The sequence below is a fragment of the Typopeltis vanoorti genome, chromosome 17 (genome assembly GCF_054136105.1).
Source record: "Typopeltis vanoorti isolate ZY-2024b chromosome 17, IOZ_Tvanoo_1.0, whole genome shotgun sequence".
In the NCBI taxonomy this organism is placed as follows: Eukaryota; Metazoa; Arthropoda; class Arachnida; order Uropygi; family Thelyphonidae; genus Typopeltis; species Typopeltis vanoorti.
Genome location: NC_143565.1, coordinates 65,187,279 through 65,209,461, shown reverse-complemented (window position 1 = coordinate 65,209,461; position 22,183 = coordinate 65,187,279). Strand labels below are relative to the sequence as shown.

General features: G+C 35.8%; 1 protein-coding gene across 1 annotated transcript in view; it reads right to left on the bottom strand.

Annotated features, from left to right (window-relative positions):
• Positions 1-22,183, bottom strand: part of LOC150097449 (recombining binding protein suppressor of hairless-like) — a 419,037-nt gene that overhangs the window by 183,043 nt on the left and 213,811 nt on the right. The window contains exon 7 of the mRNA XM_090407702.1: positions 21,902-22,067. Coding sequence (XP_090263828.1) covers positions 21,902-22,067 — 166 coding nt within the window. The remainder of the gene's footprint in view (positions 1-21,901; positions 22,068-22,183) is intronic.

Below are 22,183 nucleotides of genomic sequence, written 5' to 3'. Positions count from 1 at the left end.
AAGTCATCACACATCACAAATGCTCCTCATTCGAAAAACAATGCGTTAATAAAAACTGCTTAATTATTTTAATAAAATCATTTTAGATGTAAAATAATCAAAACTATAACAGTTGTGTGAAGGTAGGATGTAGAAGGTACTAATTTTTTTGGGGTCATTTCCATATCTGAAGAAAAGAAAGTAAAGGAAAAGAAATAATGATAAAAAGGGAAAGCGTAGTTATAAACCAAACAGCTAAAAGCTGAAGACACAATAAAAGATTCTTTTCTTTCATAAAAAAAAAAGATCAACATGTAGGGAGCATACCAATTTGAATTATTAAAAACTGTGCATAATAGTAAAAATAAGATAATTCTGTTAAAGAATTAGAACGTATGATATTCACTGAAACAGAATGATATCAGTAGAAATATTGATTGATAATATAAGCTTGAAGTAATAAGACAGAATAATCAGAGAAATACACTTTAATACTATAAAAAAAATAAATAATAAATTGAATCAACAGAAGTCATAAAAACATGATACAAACATTAATTAAAAGTATTAAAACTGCTGATAAAAATTAATATGCAATATTCTAATTATTATCCATTTGGCATACTATTTTCAAATGCATTTTGAAAACGTGGAGGCATTAGATTCATCTGTCTGTCTTCATGCATATAACTGCTATTCTGGCATGAATAAAATTAATGAAATTTGGTATCTGAGATCAATGCAAACAACTATAGAGAATTTCAAATTCTTCTGGTTTAAACTGAATAAGCTGGAGTGCAAAACCTTTCAAATTGAAATGTTTTGTATTGTGATTGAATATAAATACAGTCCTCAACTTATGACTACTCGTACTTATGATGACTATCCCATTAACATGTTCTCGAATGCATCTTGCTGCCTTCAAGATGTATTATTTAATACTTTTTCTCGGGCTCTGCTACTGAGAGTGAGAAGTACCTCAGAGACTTTTGAAAGGAATATACAAAGAATGAACAGTACAACAATGAATGTCAATGCAGCATGATGATGAAAATAAAGAGAATATTGTGGAAGTGAAAGAAGGGTTGCAAACTCTTCTGCTACTGGATCCTACAGATCCAGTAGCAGAAGAGAAAAAAAAAAAATTTATGATTTTAAAAAATTGGTGGATGCATTTTGTTCCTGTTAATAAGGCCATTTGTTACAAATTCAAGTTCAGAAATTACTTTCTTACAATTCCTGAATTGAAAAAATTTGTTGTTGATGATCTAGTGGTTCCTGTGACAACAATGAATCATCCAATTAATAAAGCAGAACATCAGTATGTTTCTAGCTGATTATTTCATTATAAGTGCATAGAAGTACTGTTTCATTATTTATTGCACAGTACTGTTTGTATACAGCAATTTTATGCTATAATTTGTAAAGTGTATTATTCCAGTATGGAGGTGTCACATAATAATAATAATAATAAATTAAAGAGTAAAATTGGTTTAAAAAAAATATTACAAACTAGGCATACACATTTTAGCATTCAGGCATATTAACTGTTAAACAATCTTAATGATTCATACATTGATTTTCAACTTACAATGGGATTATGAGAACGGAACCCTGTCATAGGTGAGGACTCACTGCATATTCTAAATGAACAGATACGTATTCAGTTCTAGGTCCCACTGATGAGACCTCGATAAAGACTGAAACCGTCTGGGTAGTGATTTCCCATAATTTACAGCATGATACATGCTGATAAGCATATGGGCTTTGCATTATGGGATACTAAAGTAAGTGATGTCAAATCATGAACCTCTATATACATGTACTCTTTCTTTTAAGGTTACACGGTGATCAGCATTCATATTTATGAATTTAGGGACACAAAACACACGTGTTGAAAAGATTATTTTACTGATTAATAATAAAATAATAACGTGACGTTTCGACCCCTGTATTGAGGTCATTATCAGAAGGATACATGTGTATAAGAACCAAGCTACATGCCGTTACACTCTATACAGGTAAATTACATCTATGTGGTTAACTAATCTTTTTCTTAGCCTGCCCTCTAGTGATAAAAAAAAAAAATACCAATAAAAACTACAATAAACTCTGCTAAAGTCCTCACATACTAGGATTCTTCTGGAATTATACAGGTCATATTGTTATATTACAATTATCTTTTGGATTTATACAGATTGCTATTGAATGTTCAGGAAAGAAAAAAAAAAAAAAAAACACTTCACCAAGACTTCTTGTATTGAGATTTTTCCTTGTGGTTGCTATGAAGGTTGCAGATGGGTCCTCCAAATTCTTGGAATGGTTAGACCATCATTTTTATTCAGATTCGGATCATGTTTGTGCATTTCACAAGCTTCCTCGAATTTCCGCTCGAAATTCAAGGTTTTGGCGCAGTGTAGGGGACTTGGTACCTTTCCAATCAATTCTGTGGTATGTTTGGAGTGTGTGGTCAGAAAGGCCGGTTTTTTCCAAAATGGAGGTATTTTATGTGTCGTTTGTGTTCATCCTTCCTGATTGGGATGGTTCATCCTGTTTCCCCTATGTATGGTATGTTACATATGCATTGTATTTTGTAAATACCCCCCCCCTGGGTGGGCTAGGTGTGGCAGAGGATCCTTGGAAGAACTGAGTAGGTGTTTAATTTTGTCAGGAGTTTAAAGGTTGTTTTGATGTTGTATTTGTGTAGTGTTTGTCTATTTTTTCGGAAACGCCTAACATGTGGTATAGCAATAGCATTCTTGAAATCTTTTTTGTTATTAGTGGTATCTTTGTGGAGGATCTTGTGAATGGTTTATATACTGTATCCATTTTTTATAAAGGTATGTTTAATGGTCTCATATTCATGGTTAAGAGCGTGTTCATTTGAACAAGTAGTTTGAGCTCTGTGTTTAAGGGCTTATGACCCCTAGTTTTTGTGTTGGGTGGTGATAAGTTTTGTGTATGTACTGGCCTCTGTGTGTGTAGGTTTGCAGTAAACTGAGAAGGAGACAGCCTGAAGGAAGACGTATGATGAGTGTGTCTAGGAACGGAAGAGAGTTGTTTTTTTTTTCTATTTCAATGGTGAATTGGATGCATTTGTGTTGTTTGTTCGGGTGGCTAAGGAACGTATTTAGTGCTTTGCAGTCATGGGGACCAAATGGCGTAAATATCGTCGACGTATCTGAGCCAAATTTTGGGCTTTAGGCATGCCGACTCTAGAGCTCGTTGCTCAAAGTCTTCCATAAAAAAGTCGCTATTGTGGGGGAAAGTGGTGAGCCCATGGCTGTACCCTCTTTTTGAAAGTAAAAATTGTTTTGCCACATGAAATATCCGGAGAGGAGTACGTGGGCAAAGAGGGCCGTGATGTCATGTGGAAATATGTTCTGTAAGAGCAAGTGTGTAAGTACAAGGCTTGTGTTTGTAACAAGCTTAAGAGACAGCTTGGAATATAGCATGGAATGAGTTGAGTGGTAAGGAAATAAATGCTGCTTGAAAACTGACAAAGAAATATATAATAGCATCGATGTGTGAATGTATTTGAAAGGTCAAAAGGGTGAATTAGGTAGGTGTAAAATGGATGAATGAGGGGCTTAAGTATGAAATATGAAAGGAGGCAGTAGTATATGAATAATGGTAATAAGATACATGAAAAGTATAAAGAACAAGCAGGAGAGAGACTTGGTAAGGACAACAAATGTGCATATGAGCAGAAATTAATAAATTAGGCAAAGAAAAACTCTGGAGAATATTTTTTAGATATGTGGCAAGTAGAAGGAAAAATAATTCTGGTAAGATGATATTAATAGATGAAAATGGTAGAATGATAACTGCTGCAGACGACATTGTTGAGGTATTCAGTGATCGATTTACAATGGTGTTTCATCTTCATTAAGGGAAAATCATGAGAAACTTAAGTGTAGAGGACATAGGAGAGGATTGTTTAATTGTGAGTGAGCAGGAAATATATATGGAAAGAAATAAACTTGATGTCAATAAAGCAGAAGGATTTGATGACATTTCACCATGTCTTAAGGTAATGTTCCAGGAAATTGGCAGTAGCATTGGTATGACTGTTTAATAAGTCTTACTACAGCACTGTTCCCAAGGGAGTGGTAAGAAGGTAAAATTGTTCCACTGTAATGGTGGTGATAAGGCTGTAGCTACAAATTATAGACCAATCTTCACCACAACCTGGAGTTGTGGTGAAGGTACTAGAGAAATTGGTGAGACGTAGGATACAGAAATGGGTTGATAACAGAATACTTCTGTTATCAGCATGGGTTTGTTAAATGGAGATCATGTTTTACTAACTTACTTATGTACTATAATAAGGTGACAAATGTCTTGGACAAGGGAGATGCATATATAGTGGTATACTTAGATTTTGCAAAACTTTTGACAGACTGCCACATGACAAGCTGTTAAATAAATTGAAATGGAATTGGAAAACAGACCTCTGAGGTTGTCCAGTGACTGGCTGCTAGAGAGGTAAGAGGTCAATTTTGGGATCACTGTTGTTCAATTTGTATATTAGTGATATTGGGATGGGTTCAACTGGTGATATGCAGCTGTTTGCAGATGATGCAAAATTGGGGAAAGCAATGCTGAGTCAACAAGATGCTATGGCCTTACAGGAGGACTTGAACAGATTGAATGAATGTGTAGGTAAGTGGAAAATAATGTTGAAAACCGTAAGGTTTTTTTAAATTTGGTAAGCATCAATAGGATGCAAAGTATACATTTGGTTGGAGAAGATTTTATTATTTATTAATAATAAAATTATTATAATTATAATAATAATAACAAGAACCTGAAATTCATGGGCCACATTGCACAAGTTGTAAAGACATCATATTGGATAAAAGAATGATGCAGAGGATTCTGACATGCAGAAATAAACAGGTTATGATGCCACTGTATAATGCTTTGACCACACCTCATCTGGATTACTGTGCACAGATTTGGTCACCAGATTTTCATGGTGATGAGGATATGTTAAAAAGGGTTCAGAGAAGATTCACAAAAGTGGTCAGTGATCTTTGGAAATGTGAAATATGAAATAATTTGCAAAGCTTCGTGAATAGGAGGTGGTGGGGATACGATTGAGACATAAGTTAGTCAGGGATTGTTAGCAGGTTAATATGTAAGAGATTTTTCATAGAATGGGAGAGAGGGTAGAACAAGAGGCCATCCCTGGAAACTGTATCAGGAGGGTGCGAGGCAGAGGAGTGAGGAACAAATTCTTTACATGGAGAGTGGTTGGAAGGCATTGCTTAAATGTGTTCTGAATGTAGACACATTGAATCAGTTTAAAGCATGGTTGGATGAGCTTTGTGTGTGTGAGATACTGTGTACCTATCACGATGAGTCTGACTCGATGGAGGTTGGATGTTAATAATTTCTTTTTAATTGATCTCAATTACATACATGCAATGATCATTAAAGTGACATTCCAACATGTCATTTTAAAAAGTACTGCAACTAAGTGCTGCAGATTATGGTTCATTACCCACGTTAGATTTCTATAAAAAAAAATTCAATAATTTTTATGATTTAATTTATGATTATATATTATGTGTTTATAAAACATATGGTTTTAAAAACACATAATAGTTTTTTGTTTATAGTTTATTAGTTGGTATAATAGTTATAATAGTTTATTAGTTGGTAATTTGGGGATGAATAAGATTACATTTTTTACAGTATTTATACAATAACAATAAATTATATATATTTACAATTTTTGCTTCAATGTAACTACAGCACTTAAAATGTAATAAATGGATTTTTTTTTTTCTCTTTGTGTTGATCTTGGTTGAGATGTAATGTCTCAGCTTGCATCCTCGAAGCTTTTAGTAAGCTTATCTGAGGATAACACTGGTTAGTTATTGTATATTGGTTTGATTGCTGTGATGGACATTAGGCTGATGTTTGATAGGTCTGATTTTCACTGCTGCCATAGGATGAGTAATTCATTCACACGAACATGCAGGAATGCATGTGCGTGCACACACACAACACACGATAATTTGGAATGCCATGACAAGTTCACTGAACCGGAAAGCTTGAACTAATATATTGTGTTTCATCAAGTTTTTAAGATGTGTAGGGTGCGCATTTCTTGTTCATAGTATGTCCTTAAGGCTCTTTTCAGGCTACTGTAGTTTGTAAGGTTCCTGTATTCAAAGGGTAGTTTATTTAACATGTCTGGGATGTAGAAGCTTCGAGTGACCTTTCTGTAGTGATTATTATGTTTATATGTGATATAATTAGTTGTCTGAGGTCTTGTTATACGGTATGTATTTCTGGCTGTCCTGTAGTTGGTATCGAAATAATATTTTAGCATAGCTACATAAGTGTTTTGCTGTTAGTATTTTGTGTTCTAACATTGTAATGTATATAAAGCCAGCATTGTCTCTTTGTTCCCAAAAGATAAGTTCTATCATTTTGTACTGTAATGATGTTAATCTATTTAGTTTGTAGTGTGCACAGAATGCGTACGTTGTTATAGCATATCTTAGTATATTTTGGCATAGTGCCTTGTATATTAGTGTTTTTAGGTGTGCAGGAACTATGCCTTTTAACCAGTAGAATTTGTCAGTTATTGTTCAGAATTTGTTTTGCAGATGGTTTATGTGACTATTCCAGTTTGTATCTGCATCGATGTAAATTCCAAGGTATCAAATGATGGTAGTAGTTTTACTGTTCTGCATGTTTTTCATGTTAGAGAGTGGATATTGGATGAGTGTGTGTATGTGTATATATATATATATATATATATATTATCAACTGGTTGAATCAGTGGATTTCTGAATATCATTAATTTTGTCTTGTCAGAGTTTAGGTGTATGTATGGAGTTTTTGAGAGCCAGTCAATGAGCAGATTTGTCATGCAGCATATTTGTTTGGGCTATGCTAGCATTATTATGAATGAATATTATAGCTGTATTGTCTGCATATTAGAAGATCTTGCCTTTGAGAGGTAGCTGATTAATATCGTGCATATAAATGTTGAATACAGTTGGGGAGAGAACAGCTCCCTCTGGCACTCCACAGGTTACTGGTAGCTTTCTACTGCGATTTGATCTGATATGTGTGTGGTCTGTTTTCTATTTTGAAGGTAGTTTCTGAACCACCTGTGCAGAGGCCCATCTATTTGAACATGTCTTAGCTTTTCTAATAAGGTTTTTGCTATGTGAGTGTGTCAAATGCATTGGTCAAATTGATAAAGACTACCATGGTAATGTTTTTAACTAAATTAGTATTAATTATGTCCATAAAATCTCCCAAGAGAGGTGTTGTTCCCTTATTTTTCTGAAAACCATATTGTGCTTTGGGGGATAACATGAAAATTGTCTGTATATGTTGCAAGTATCTTTAATACGATCTGCTGCATAATTTGATTGGTAATTGGTAGTGTTGCTATGAATCTGTAATTATTGATTAAATTTGCTTTCCATGTTTGCATATGGGTGTCTTCAACATACTTGACAGTTCAACAGTGTATGTCTTCAATATACTTGGCATTTGTCTGGTTTTAAATATTTTATTTATTAATTTTAGTAGGACAGGGCCTAGGCTAGTTGCATGTTGCTTGATATCCTTAGGTCTTATACCATCAATTCCTGGGGCTTTGATTTAATTTGTTGTATTACAGAGAGAAGTTCTGCTTCTTTTATGGTTGGGAACCATAATGTCTGTTTTGCTTGTGGTCCAAGCGGAGAATCACGTTTTGAGATTCGAGGGATATTTCTCTGTAGCTCTTGGCTGGAGTCTACAAAGTATTGGCTATAGTCATTTGCTAGTTGTTGGATAGATTTAGCATCTTTCATGAAGCTGTGTTTTATAGTTTCAGAAGCTACATTATTTGGATATCGCTTTAATTGTTTCCATAGGTGTCCTTTATGTGTATATCTAGGATTATGTTTTGTGTTATCAAAGGATTTTGGCTTGTTTTTTGAACAAATTCTGACTTTCTTATATATTTCGTTCAGTGAGAGTTCAATGTTGTTGTATAAGGTATCTATTGAATCTGGTGATGCCATGTGTTTTTTCTACTGTTTTGTGTTTCTTTTCATATGTGAAGCATTGCATGGATATTGTCTTAGTGGGCTGGTTTAGAGTCATGAAGTAATGGTCTGTTACTTTGTACTTTATGACTGCTGCCCGAATGTTTATATGATCCAAGCAAGAAGCAGTAATAGCATTTCTGATTATTTCTTCTCTAATACATGATGTTATGATTTGGTATTAGGTTATACATAGATAGCGTATCTGAGTATTGTACAGTGCTGTTATGGTTTTCGTTTGCAATAATTATGTTTATGTCACCGATTATCATAATTCTTGGCATGAAAGCCAGCAACTGAGTTCATGCAAGAATTTTATCATGTTTAAGTTTGGTGGCCTGTAAACAGCATTTAGTATTAACCACGCTACCGGCCAGGACATATATATATATATATATATATATATATATATATGCCCAAGTTTCCATGGATGCAAAGTGCATATTAAAATTGTAATACCATTGATATTACATTGAAATATATGATGGATACGAAGCGTATGAGGATGCGTATTTGATCCATAATGGCCGGTAAGGTGGTGCTGTCGATTGGTGGTATTAATGATTTCGATGCAAAGGATTTCATCATGGTCAAACTGATAAAGTTTCTTTTGCTGTTAATTTATGTTCAATAAATATTAATATTCCACCCCCTCTTTTTGTTTGGCAGCAGGATCTACATTGTTGAAAGCCTGAAATTTGGAAGGCAGTTGCTTCATCATTAGTAATGGATACTTCTGTTAGGAGCCATATATCGATAACACTAGTGTAATTCTTTAGATAAGACTGTAACATTCACCAATGTTTTCGGATGCTTCTGATGTTAACTTGCAGGATGGAGAGTCCTCTCGTTTGAAAAGTGTGTTGTTTCCATGCATCGAGTGAGTCAAAAGTACAATTGCTGACATATTCTGGTGTTATGATATTTATCTGATGATTCACATTAATTTTTTTGTTGTGGTGAGTTCAAATTCGGAGACTTTTGTTTTCACTGTGGCAGATTATATCTTCCGAGCTTTTGATTTGTATCGACTTTGAAGTTTGCGACTTCCTCAAGAATATCTTGGCATCTCTGATCCACAAAAATTGGCAATTTTTTTTATTTTTTTCTGTTTTTGCTTTTCTTGCTTGGTATGACAGATTCTGGTTGAATGGTGTTAAATACTCAGATAGGAAGATTGGCGTATTGCTTTGCAATGCATTCAAGTCCTTGGCAACTGGTTTTCTGTTGACTTTAATGAGATTGTCTGTTGTGGATTTGCTTGTAAGTCCAATTATGACTGGTGCAGGTCATGGCAAGCCTTGTTTTTTCCTCTTTCTGGGAATCCAATTTACAGCCTGAATGTTGTTATGCTGTAAGGGGGATGTCTTGCATGGCTAACTTTTAAAACTATGTCTCTGAGATTTCTGTAGGTTCAGTTTCAGGAAGACTGTTTATGACAAGATCTTCTTTATATTGTTGCTGATTTAAAAGTTTGTATTGTAGTTTTAGTGAATTAAGTTCTTGATGAAGTTCATAGGTCTCTTTCATCAAATTATGTTGCCTGTCAGTTAGCACATTAACACTAATTTTGATTTCTTTTATCATTTGCAAGACTTCTTCCACTGCTAAACTATTATATTTAACAAAATCCTCATATTCGCTATTTTTTTTTATTTGTTCATTCTGCTTATCAAAGAGTTCTTGGACAAGATCTAGTAAGCTGGCTTTTATAGTCTCTAAACAGTTTTCTAGTAGTATATTTAAAGAATTCAAATTATAGGACTCACCTTTATTTTTTTGCCTGTTCAGTTCGTTGTCTTATTTTGCCTGTGGTATAATCGCTGCACCATAGGTGGCAGTGTTTCTTTGTTCTTTGTATAGGCACTTCCACTTCTTGCATTTTGCAATGGATTTACGTTGCCAAGTTGTTTCTGAAAGGCTTGAACATGTAAAGCGAAGATTCTTAAAGCATTTCCAACAGGTTATATGATTTCCATCAGATGATAGATCCTTCACACACTTGTTGCACTTCATGACTCACCTTTCTTCCCTTGAGCAACTGTAGCGTGACTATAAAGATAGAGACATCCTTTGTTCTTTGCTCATTGGTGACCACAGTCCGCACTTTGTTCCATTTTCAGCACTAAAAATTTGGATTCTACTCAGCTGATTTCGGTGGATTATATATCACTGTCTTCAGTGTGACAAGTAGAATTACTTTGCAACACTTTTAAATTAAAATCAGGAGTTAGAATCACTTTAAAACTATAAAAACGGGAGCAGCGATATCACCATGTAGCCATTCATATGCCTACAAAGTGCCTTCACAAATAATAATAATAATAATAATTAACCAGCATGTAATGGAAGATGTAAAGGTTTTGACAGTACTGGATCTGGTGATCTGGAACATCAAAAAAACTTTGTTTATAACCAAAATAACTTTAACTATTGAATGGAGAAAAAATTACTTGGCATGTGGACTTGTCAATTAAGAAAGGTTAAGACTTTAGCAGCGTTTATTGTGTTTTTTTTTACCACTAGAGGTCAGACTAAGTAAAAGATCAATTAACAGTGTAGATTCAATTTACCTTTGTAGAGGAGTGCAAGAGCATGTAGCTTATCTTCATATACACATATATTTTTCTGATGATGGCCTCAATACAGGGGTCAAAACATTAAGTGTTATTTTATTAATAATAAGTAAAATAATCATTTCAACACATGTGTTTTGTGTGCCTAAATTCGTAAATATGAATGCTGATCACCGTGTAAACTTAAAAGAAAGAATTACGAAAGATATTTCATGAAACTACAATGTTGTAATATAGTGAGTAGGTATCATATTACAGCATAAGAAAAGGATGGGAAGGATGTTAGTACAGTAAGAGGAAAACTAAGATTTAAGGAAAGTGAATAAGCCTGCATACCTGTTAGTGCAGCGCTTCCCAAACTGTGGGCCACGGCCCCCTTGGGGGCCATAGGTTTTGTTGAGGGGGGGCTGTGAAATAATGAAAACAAATTTAAAATGTTTTAAGACTAAGTAGTTTTTTTTATTTTAAAAGAAACGTATTTAACTTCTATTATTTATTATTTCTTTTTTGTTATTTTTTATATTTTAATGGAAAAATTCACACATTGGTGTTGGTTCACAAACTTTGCTTCCTGCGTATTTCGGCGCTTAATGAATATTAGTAAATATATGCTTATTCATATGTTTCATTGCAAAGCAGTGGTTAATTGTATTTACTTCGAATGCTCTCCAGGGAAGCTCCAAATCTTCCTGTCCCTTTCATCACGCATTCGTAACAGGGACTGTTGATATTGACTTTATATACATGTCAAAACTCGTTTTATATTATCACTGTCATCCGAGCTAGTTTTCTGCTACCAATAAAAGTTTCGCATATACTTCACACATGAAAAAAAGCTTAAACAAGTTCATGTGGGGAGATAGTAACTTGCATGCAGTGGTAAACAACACCCTCCCTAACAGTCACTATACTGTAGAGGCAATAAAAACAAGTACTTTTATTATGCCAGTGAATAAGGTATGAGGAGTCTGTGTAATATATTTCTCAACAAATAGTGCCATTAGAGACAACTGGGATAAAAACACACTAATTAATCAATCACATGTCCCCTCATACAGAAACTATGCTGTATAGACTGAAACAAAACCATATGTTGCATGGGCAAACACAGTATCTAACTAAAAACTATTGTTATTAATTAGATGTGTGTGAGTTCGATTTCCCAAAGGCAGCAATAAAATTCAACCGAACGTGTTAAAATTCGTAAAAGTGTTAAAAGTAAGTAATATATAAATATATATAATGAATGTTATGGCAGTTTCACATACGGAATTCGGTTGAAGAGAGTTAGCATTTCAACTCAATTATCAGCTATGCTTTTATCTTTCGGTTGCGCGATCTTTTGTTAATACCGCACCAATCATATGCGCGTTTTAATAACCTGCCTTTGCTGTCTGTTTTGCGTTAGGCTTAATTACCTTAAAGGGAGAAAAGTGACAAAAGAGAAAAATATTCATGGTCCGAGGATTCCCTTATTCAGGTAATCAGTCTGCCGTGTGCCAGTATCGGTAACTGGTAATATTATTTGATCTATTCTACGTTAAAAAATTTAACCCTGAGATGGATAAGTGGCTGATAAAAAATAAAAAAAATTCCCACAAACAATCAGAAGCAGACTAAAAAAAAAAAAAAAAAAAAAAAAAAAAAGGACGGCATTTCATATTTTACCAGAACAGCCCGCAATGTCTTCAGAACCAAACGGTAAGAGGCAAAAAATGTAATATATGCATTTGATTTTTGCAATATTCGCTGTGTATGTTTCGTATTGAATATAAATACAATAAATATTATAATAATATATCTCTCTATTACGATTTTTTTTCGAGGGGGACTGTGAAATATTTTTATTTTTGCAAAGAGGGCCCTGACATCCAGAAGTTTGGGAAGCACTGTGTTAGGGTGATCAATCAGGTGAAAGTTAAATGTATGAATAAAAAGAAAATGTTCTGAAGTGTATACAAGGAGAAAGATGATTAGAAAACTTGTGTGCAATAAAAAGCACAAGTAAGAAGGTAACAGCATAGTAAGGAAGACTAAATAAGATTATGAGAAGAAATTACGAGGGCTGTTTGAAAAGTTTAGTAAAAAATAAGTTAAACATGTTTTTCTGGAAAAAATTACCTTTATTTCTCAACATAGTCTCCATTGAGGTCTACACATTTGGTCCAGGAAGTTTCCAATTTTTTCATCCCATCTAAAAAGTAGGATGCGTGAAATTGTGCAAAACAGCCTCGATGACATCCTTGTTTGAGGAAAAACTTTTCCCACCGAGCCAAATTTTTAAGTTTGGGAACAAGAAGTCACACAGGGCCAAGTCCAGAGAATACGGTGGATGTGGAAGCAATTTGAACCTCAATTCGTGCAATTTTGCCATTGCAATGGCTAATGTGCAGGATGGTGCATTGTCTTGATGAAAGAGCACTTTTTTGTGTGCCAATCTTGGCCATTTTTTCTTCAGTTCTTCTTTTAAACGGTCCAACAATGATGCATAATAGACTCCTGTTATTGTCTTACCTTTTCCAAATAGTTTATCATGATAATTCCTTGGGAATCCCAAAAAACATCACCTTCCCAGCTGACAAAATGGTCTTTGTTTTTTTCAGTGCTCTTTCACCAGGCATTGTCCGCTGTTTTGACTGCTGCTTGAAATCAGGTGTGTAGTGGTCGATCCAAGTTTCATCTGTAGTCACGAATCAATGCAAAAAATCCTGAAAAATGTGATTAAACATTACCCAACACTGCGTTGAAATGTCTTTTCGCATGGATTTTTGATCGACAATCATGGTACCCATCGCGCACACAGCTTTTTCGTGTGCAATTTTTCGTGCAGGATATTATACACCCATTCAGCTGAGATGCCTACAATCTTGGCAATCTCATGCACTTTCACTTGCAGTCTTCCATAACGATACCATGGATTATGTCAATCATTTCCTTCGTAGTGACCTCAGTCAGGCATCTGGAGCCCGTTTCATCTTTGATGGACTTACGACTACGTTTAAACCATTTATCCAAAAATAAATAGTCTTTAATGCTGGTGCCGAGTTCCCATGAACTGCATCTAACTCAGCTTTGATCTGCGCAGCCATCCACTTCTTCAAATAAAAGTGTTTTATCACTGCACAGAACTCATTTTTCTTCATTTTTATGAAAAATGTGAACACAGTCATTTTAAATGTTTGCCAAACAAGAACTACGTGTCGCACGTGGTTAAAATTTTGCCAGGGGTCATGACAAAGATGATACATGACGACACTGGTATGAATGAATGAATTGTGTTGGCATCTATTGGAAATTTACCAAACTTTTCAAAACAACCCTCGTAGCTATGCAGGTATCACAGAGTTGTTTTGCTACGTAGCAAGTGAATATCTTATTATTTGCAGAGTTCCAAGAAAGTGCAAAGAGGGTAATACGGTTCCCTTTGCATAAAGGAGGACATAATTCAGAAATTATGAGGAATAGAATTCAGAAATGATCGCTTTATGAGGAATAGCATGGTTCTGAGAAGGGGGGGGGGGGGATGTCTCGTCTTAATTTGCTCAGTTTATATAATAAAGTGACTGCTGTTAAATTGGAAAAGGGAAATGGCTACACCGTGATATTTTTTAGACCTTGCAAAGGCATTTGATAGAGTAGCACATGTTAAATGAAAGAACATTCAGGTAACCAGGGATATACTACAAGGTTCTATACCTAGGTGTTGTGTTGATATATGAGATATGCTCTTGTTCTATATATATATATATGTATGTATGTATACACATATACATTAATGATTCTGAGAATGATTTAAGGTGGAATATTATTATTATTATATGGGCATCTCCATGGAGTCAGAAGACTCATCACAGGAGACCCATTATTCACATTACCCATCATACCTTTCCTTAAATTCATTCACTAATGAACCACCTCTGGTAACCCATTTACCACCCTACGAGCAAAAAAATCTAGTTCTAACACCAGAAAGATATAAATAACTTATATCTTTCTATTATGTCTCATCTTTGTCACCTATCAGCTAGTTTTTGAAGTCCACAGACCTTCAATCTGTCCTCATAGGGAATGAGAATGCCACAATCTTTGTCACTCACCTCTGAATTCTCTTCACTAATTTTTCATCTCACAGAATCCAGATGAGCAGATTTGTGTCGAGATGCTGCCTTATTAAAGCTTCAGAGGAGAACAATAACTGCCCTGTCCCTGCTTGTCAACAACCACATAATCTGATGTGTTGTTTAGGCCAATATTGAAATGTGCCCACTAAACTTCAACTCTCTGTCCATAATCACCCCTATCAATTTCCTGCAGTTCATTTGCATCATATGGTACAGTTTGTGATTTCTTCTTTCCAAGGTGCATTACCTACACTCGACCACATTAAACTGGCAGCCATTTACCTTTGCTCATCCTGCAGAATCTATATCACTTTCATTCACTATTGCTCTCCCCAGTTTTGCATCATCAGCAAACAACTGAATATTTCCCATTAAACTATTTCCTATATCACTGATGTACAAATTAAATAACAGAGGGCCATGTACTGAGTGCTAGGGTATACCACTAGTAATCAGGCTTCTGCTCCATAAACCTGTCATTGATATCTATCCACCAACCATGATTTAATCCAAGTCACCAGTTTCTTATCCATCCTCACTTGTTCTAATTTATGCAACAGAGTTCTATGTGAAATCCTGTTAAATGCTTTTGCAAAGTCCATCAACAACTGAGTAGCTGTTTCCTTTGTCCAACTACATTGTCCTTTATTATAAAAGGTAAGCAAATTGCTAAGACAGGACCGAAGCTTCACTAAACCATGTTGCCTCTTAAGTATATCATATTCCTCTAACAGTCTGGATTTTACCAACTTCTCCATTGTGTTTAACCACCAATCCTGAGATACTGATTGTGCTGTAATTTGCTACATCTATCTTGAAGCTTCCTTAATGCATTGGGACTAATTTTCTCTCTATCCACTCCTCTGTCACGTTCCCAATTCTATGAAGTTAAATTGGAGAAGACAATAGTTAATGAAGATGATGCAGAGCCCTTCAGAGCAAATAGACTAATGTGTCAGGTTATGCACTTATGTATTACATTGATGGAAATGCACCACAGGAAAGTGATGAAGGTAGAAATTTGGGAATGATGGCAGGCACAGAGCTCAAGTTCAGGGGATGTCAAACACACTGATATGCAATAAGGAGGTTATTATCCCTCATAGCTTTGATACAAACATAATATGGAATTTTTTGCACAGATATGGTTGCCAGGGTTTTCTGGAGGTATACAAGTGGTGGAGAGGATTCATCAACAAGCATGATGCAGAGACAAAAAACAACAACAACTGATTTTTACAATTCTCACTGTGAGGATAGCAAAAGTAGGACTGATAGGTGGAAATGAGGTCATATAATAGAAACATCTATGTTATTAAATCGTTTACAGAGTAGATATTAAGGACTTTTTTTTCAATATATGACTAAATGGGAGAGAATAAGAAATATACCCCCCCCCCCCCTAGTGAGTGCAGTGAAGAAGTGCAGTTGCCAGAAGCATATGTTACTGCTTCTGGCAATTCACTGCACTCACTAGGGGGGGGGGGGGGTATTTCTTATTCTCTCCCATTTAGTCATATATGCACAAAGGTAAAAGAGAAGTTTAGTCATCATATATGCTAAAAGGTAAAAGAGAAGTATAACATGCATCACCATTAGTGTGCCTCACACAACAAGTCTTCCAACTTCATAGCAATGACTATGTAATAATAATAACAAACAAATAAACAAAGAGTCAAGTAGCAACTGTGAGTAAGTTGAGAAATGGTTCAATGAGAAATAAGCTTGTCTGTGTAGCATTATATGAAACATTGTTGGTATTAAGTTCCAGAATTCTTTAATTCTATTGTTTATGTCTTCCCTTGATTATGAATAGTTGACCAAAATTGCAATGATTGTTCATCTGTCATGAATAGTATAACATTACTAATATTACTATTCTTACATTCACATTTTTTCCGGTAGATAAAACAAAAGTTTTACAAACTATAAAAACAGAGAAAAACTCACATTAAAACTTATTTATTTGTATAAATTTCACCTAAGTTTCATAGGCATCTTCATTCAGAATTATAGAACAGTAATCAAACAACAATTTTAAAAAGACAATTCTAAAAAAGTGCTACTTTTTAAGTTAGAAAATTATTGACCATTTTGGTTATCCTTACATCAGCTACTAAGGGGGAACTTTTAAGAATTGTCTGCTACTGTTTAATTGCTGTCTGTAATTCTGTACTAGAGATGTGTATGAAACTAAGACAAAATTTCTACAAATAAATAAGTTTTAATGTGAGTTTTTATAGTTTATTACTATTATTTTATTTTATGAAGGGGTGTGCAGCAGCAGCAGCTAGGCTCTCGTTCCTGCACCCTGTTAGTACCCATCAGGGGAAGCTAAAGCTGCTATCAACCAAATGCAAGTGATCGAACTAAAAGGCTCCCAAATTCCTGCCCTAAAGGATCCCACCTGGGGCCAGGTCTAAAAATAATATCATTTAATATTGAAGGTGTCTCCAGTGTCAAGCAAGATCTCATTGCAAATATTTGCAGAGATAATGACCGCGATGTGCTCTGCCTACAAGAAACTCACAGAGGGAAAGGTGCTGCCCGACCTTACATCCATGGCACGAAACTCAAAGAGATACCCCATGATAAATATGGTAGTGCAATGTTAAAAAACGCTCAATTTTCTTGACCATAAAAGCTCTGGAATGACTTCTAATGGGACTAGTTGGTATAACACAGTTGTTTATTATATGTACTTGATCAATATAGTCCCATTAGAAGTCATTCCATGGTAGTGCAATATTTACAAAAGAAAACTTAATTCCATCGTCCATTGACTGAACAAACAACAGAAACATTCAAATTATTACAATCACATCTCCTTGCAGATATGCATAATGTTATGCATTAAGGGGAGGGCCACTACAGACGTGGAGATACTGGCCCTCCAGTATCTCCACGTCTTGGCCCGGCTCCGACTGAAGAGACCTCAATAAAGGTTGAAACTAATCTGGGTAGTGGCCCTCCCCTTAATGCATAACATTATACATATCTGCAAGGAGATGTGTTTTGCATTATGGGAGATATTGAGATAGGAGTGATGTTAGCTTGCTCCACCTTTGCAACAAGTTGCCCTGTGTTGTTACTACCTTACCCCAGTCCTGAAGATACTTTCAGGCGCAAACTTTGTTTGCTCACACTTGGATAAAGGATTAAACTACATTTATTATAGCCTAACCAAGTGAAAAATAAACTTTCAACTGTATTCAATAGCTGGGCGGATATGTGATTTGTATAATGTTAACAGCTGTTCAAGGGTGAAGTAACGTTTTGAGCGAAAGAGAAATCTTAGTTTTTTTAAATTGAGAAGGTTTGATGTCAGGGCAATTTCAAGAAGAGAGATCTCAAACTGTCTGGAAATTTGGGTATCATCAAAAAGGATACTTGGAAAATATGATTCTTTTTTTTTTTTTTTTTTTTTTTTTTTATGGGAAATAGGACAGAACTGGGTTTTGTTAGCATTGAAACTGATGAGGTTATCCGAACCCCACTGTAGGATGGCTTGGAGATCGAAATTGAGGGTGGTGGTGGTTGAGGTGAGTTGTATAAGGTAAGATTTATCAAATGAAAGAAAGGAGTGTAGTGTGCTGCTGTCTGCAAAACCGTGTATGGGGATTAGAGGTCAACTGAAGTAGGTCGTTGATATATAGTAGGAAGAGGACAGAACCTTGTGGAATCCTAGCATTAATTGAATAGTGAGAGGATAAGGAGCCATCCACCATCACACACAATGTGCATCCAGACAGAAAGCTGGCAACCCAACTACAGAAGTTCTGGGTCAGACTGAATGATCGTAGTTTGTTTAGTAAGCCTTTGTGCCAGGTCTGGTCAAAGGCTTTAGAGATATCAAGTGCAACCACTTGAGATACGGCAAACTTCTCCATGGCATTTGTCCAGAGATGAGTGACATACGTGAACAGATCTCCTGTTGATTGGCAGCAATGGAATCCATACTGGCGACATTTATTAAGTAGGTGTCTCTTCAAGGTAGTGTAGAAGTTCGGAATTGATGATATTTTCCATTACTTTAGAGAGGACCGAGGTAAGCAATATAGGGCGGTAGTTGGATGGCAGTGATTTGTCACCCTTCTTCGGAATGGGCTGAATATAGGCCAATTTCCAGTTTGTGGGATAGATTCCAGTGGAGTAAGAGAGTATATATAGATTACATAGGATATCAGTCAGTTCAGATGCACAAACTTTCAGGACAGTTGGGGGAATGCGATCAGGGCCAGGAGACTTTTTTTGTGTCTAATTTGGACAGTATTTTCTGATTTCATCCTGGCAAAAGGATAAGGTAGCATTGTATGTTGGGTGTCTGAAATGGTTGGAGGAGATTTACCATTGTCAGTTATATATACATTGGAGGCAAAGAGTGAAGTCAGAAGATTGGCTTTTTCTGTGGGTGATGATCCATCACCCACAGATGCAATAGAGCCATCTGAGTATGATAAGGGTGGGAATAAATGTTGGGCAGAAGTTATGGCCAATTGCTTCGGCGAGAGATCAAAAGGCTCAGATGCTGTTTGGACAGGCTGCTAGTTACCTGCATTTTCCTCTTTCAAGCTCTGTTTTGGAAGCACTGATTTTTTTTTTTTTTTTTGCATCTATTTTGGGCTTCAATATAAGCTCTAAAGGAAGATGAGGTTCTTGAGCTGTGGTATGTCGCATATCTTTTGGAAAACCAGGATTTAGTTAGGGAATGGCAGATCAGAGTACTGTGAGGAATGTATGATTCAATCCCAGTGAGGATTACTTTAGTTATGAGTTCGGTGCATGTGTTTGGATTGGAAGTTCGGAAGCAATAGTCTAACTTTGGGAACGAGGCATAGAAGTTGCAGAGGCTGTCCCACTTGGCACTATTATAATGCCAAACTACTCTTGTATGGTAGTCTGTGTAAGCTTTTGTTGCATGGGGGAGGAGATGAGCACTAGGTTGTGGTCAGAATTGCCCAGGGGGGGCTCACTATATTCACTGTGTATTTGGAGGGGTCATTGGTGAGGAAGAAATCTAGGTGTTTGGATTATCTGGTAGGCATCTGAACAAGTGATGGCAAATGTTTCAGCATCTCTGCTTGCATGATCTGTACAACTGGAGGAGGAAAGCCAGCTGGTGTTGTGGACATTAAAATATGCTAGGAGGATAATTTCACTGTTGGGAAAGTGGGATTGGACAAAATCAATTTTTCAGGAGAGGAAATTAAAGAGCTCAGAGTTGTTGGTTGCATTGGTGGAACGATAGAGACAGCAAATGAATTTGACTGAGTCGGGAAGGGATATTTTCAACCAAAGAAGGTCAAAGTTGGGTGCTCTCTGGCAAGGTATGTCAGAGCAGATGTATGTGCAGACACCACCCTTGAGACGAAAGTTGTTAAAGAGTGAGTAGTTTGGAAGGTTGAGATAAATAGTACTGTGAGGAGGTGAGATTTGAGTTTCCATCAAAAAGAGTAGGTGGGGTTTGGTAGACTGCAGGTAGTAGTGGACACTATTAAGGTTGGAGTTTAGGCCACGGATGTTGGTTAAGTGGATATGTAGGATTTTGTGAGTCATATGTTTGACCGCAAGGGTCTTGCACATTTCCTATGCAGTGCCTGCATACTGGCCTGTATGGTGGCTGCTAGCAGCAACACTTAGTTTTTGCACCAATTTAACTTGTTTGTAGTCAATGATCCAACTATTGTCACCATTTTGACGTTTTTCTTCGAGTGGTCTTTAAAGCTGGTCTCTGCAGGTGAACTTTGTTCCCTTTGTGCAAATGATAAATCTGGTCGAGCACATATGCGCTTGAAGACAAGTGTCTTTGACCTTGTTGTTGATTGCTGTTATTAGTTTTGATATGCTTGTCGGCATGTCGCAAGTCCCATCCTTTCTTTTATTTATATGCCAGAAACGATGCCACCTGACTAGAATTCTTAGAATCGATGTTGCATTCTTCATCTAGTTTGCTGATGTCCTCTTTTAATGATTTTTTTCCATTTTCCATTGGAAAGTTCAAAATAACGGCGTTGAATTTTTTGTTTTTGGCCTCAATCAAGTCATTTACCAGTGATGCGATTAGATAGCGGAATTCATTTGCAGACAAAGTCGAGCTTGCATTGCACTGGTTGTCAATTTGTTCAAGCTTAGTTTCCACTGCATGTAATTTGGAGGTAATAGTTTCATTCAAATCACTGATGTGCTGTTCAAGGTTTTCGACACATTTACCTATGCTCAGAAGTTGTTTTACTGAAGGGAGGCAGAGCGAACAGAAGAACGGCTGGTTAAGTTCAATAAGTAGCTTATACGCAAATTCTATTTTGCCGCAGGATGTCTGCAACCAATGGCAACAGAACTTGCAGAATATGCCCTTTTTTCTATCTATGACACCAGTTTTGCAGCTGCGGCACATAATATGCTTGTCGGTGGCACTGTGCTGGCGAGACGAGAGTGCTAGTTTGCCACTGTTTTTTTTTTTCTTTTATGTTGGGCCCATATATGAGAGGTTGGCTGGTCAACATATAGTATGTTAGTATCGTATATAGGTGTTGCCACCATCTTCGCTGCATATGGTTGGCATAGGGGGCACTTACACATGGCTGATTTAGAATTGGAGAGATAGTAGCTGAATTAATGCACTATCAGTACAGGTTATGCAGAAGTATTCCACTCCCTACCCATTGTTAAGGTTTTTGTTTGATGATAAATTTCTATGAAAAACACTCACAATAACGACAAAATGGTGAGCACAAGTTTAGGGTAGCTTATTCACCGACGCTGCCTGGTGGGAAAAAAAGCATATCCTGCACAGAAAGAGAGCAGTTAATTGCGCAAGATATCTGACCATATTTATTGTATATAACTTATGTATAGTTTTCTTCTTCACATTTTACTTATTATTCGCTGTATAATTCACCTACCAAATTTAAGCTAAAATTAACTTCATTTGTAATGTATCCTAATTTGTTGTAAATAATGCTATCCCACTTGTGTTTGGATACGAAATAAATAAATTACTTTATGAAAAGGAAAGTATCTTTATTTAATTAATATGAAAATAATAGAGTATGACATGCAATCTAATGTTTAACTCAAAGAAGTCTGACAAAGAGGGAAAAAAAAAAAAAAAGGCCAAAAAAAGCAAATTGGTGCAGTATCAAGAATTAATAGTTACTTTTCCATTGAAGTCCAACTGTTGCATCTCCTGATCAGAATTGCCAATACCAATAAAAGCACACAGCTGTGCACCCTGTTCAGTTTCACCATCTTTTACCATTTGTTCTTGTTTTTTCCGCCAGCCATCTCCCAACAAATAAATACATGGTGGAGGGCAGAAAAATCTAATAACATTAAAAAAAAAAGTAGTCAATCCAAATGACATTTTTTTTCAATGAAAGAAATTCTCACATAATTGTGCTTTCTTACTAATATACATAATATATACTTAACGTATAAT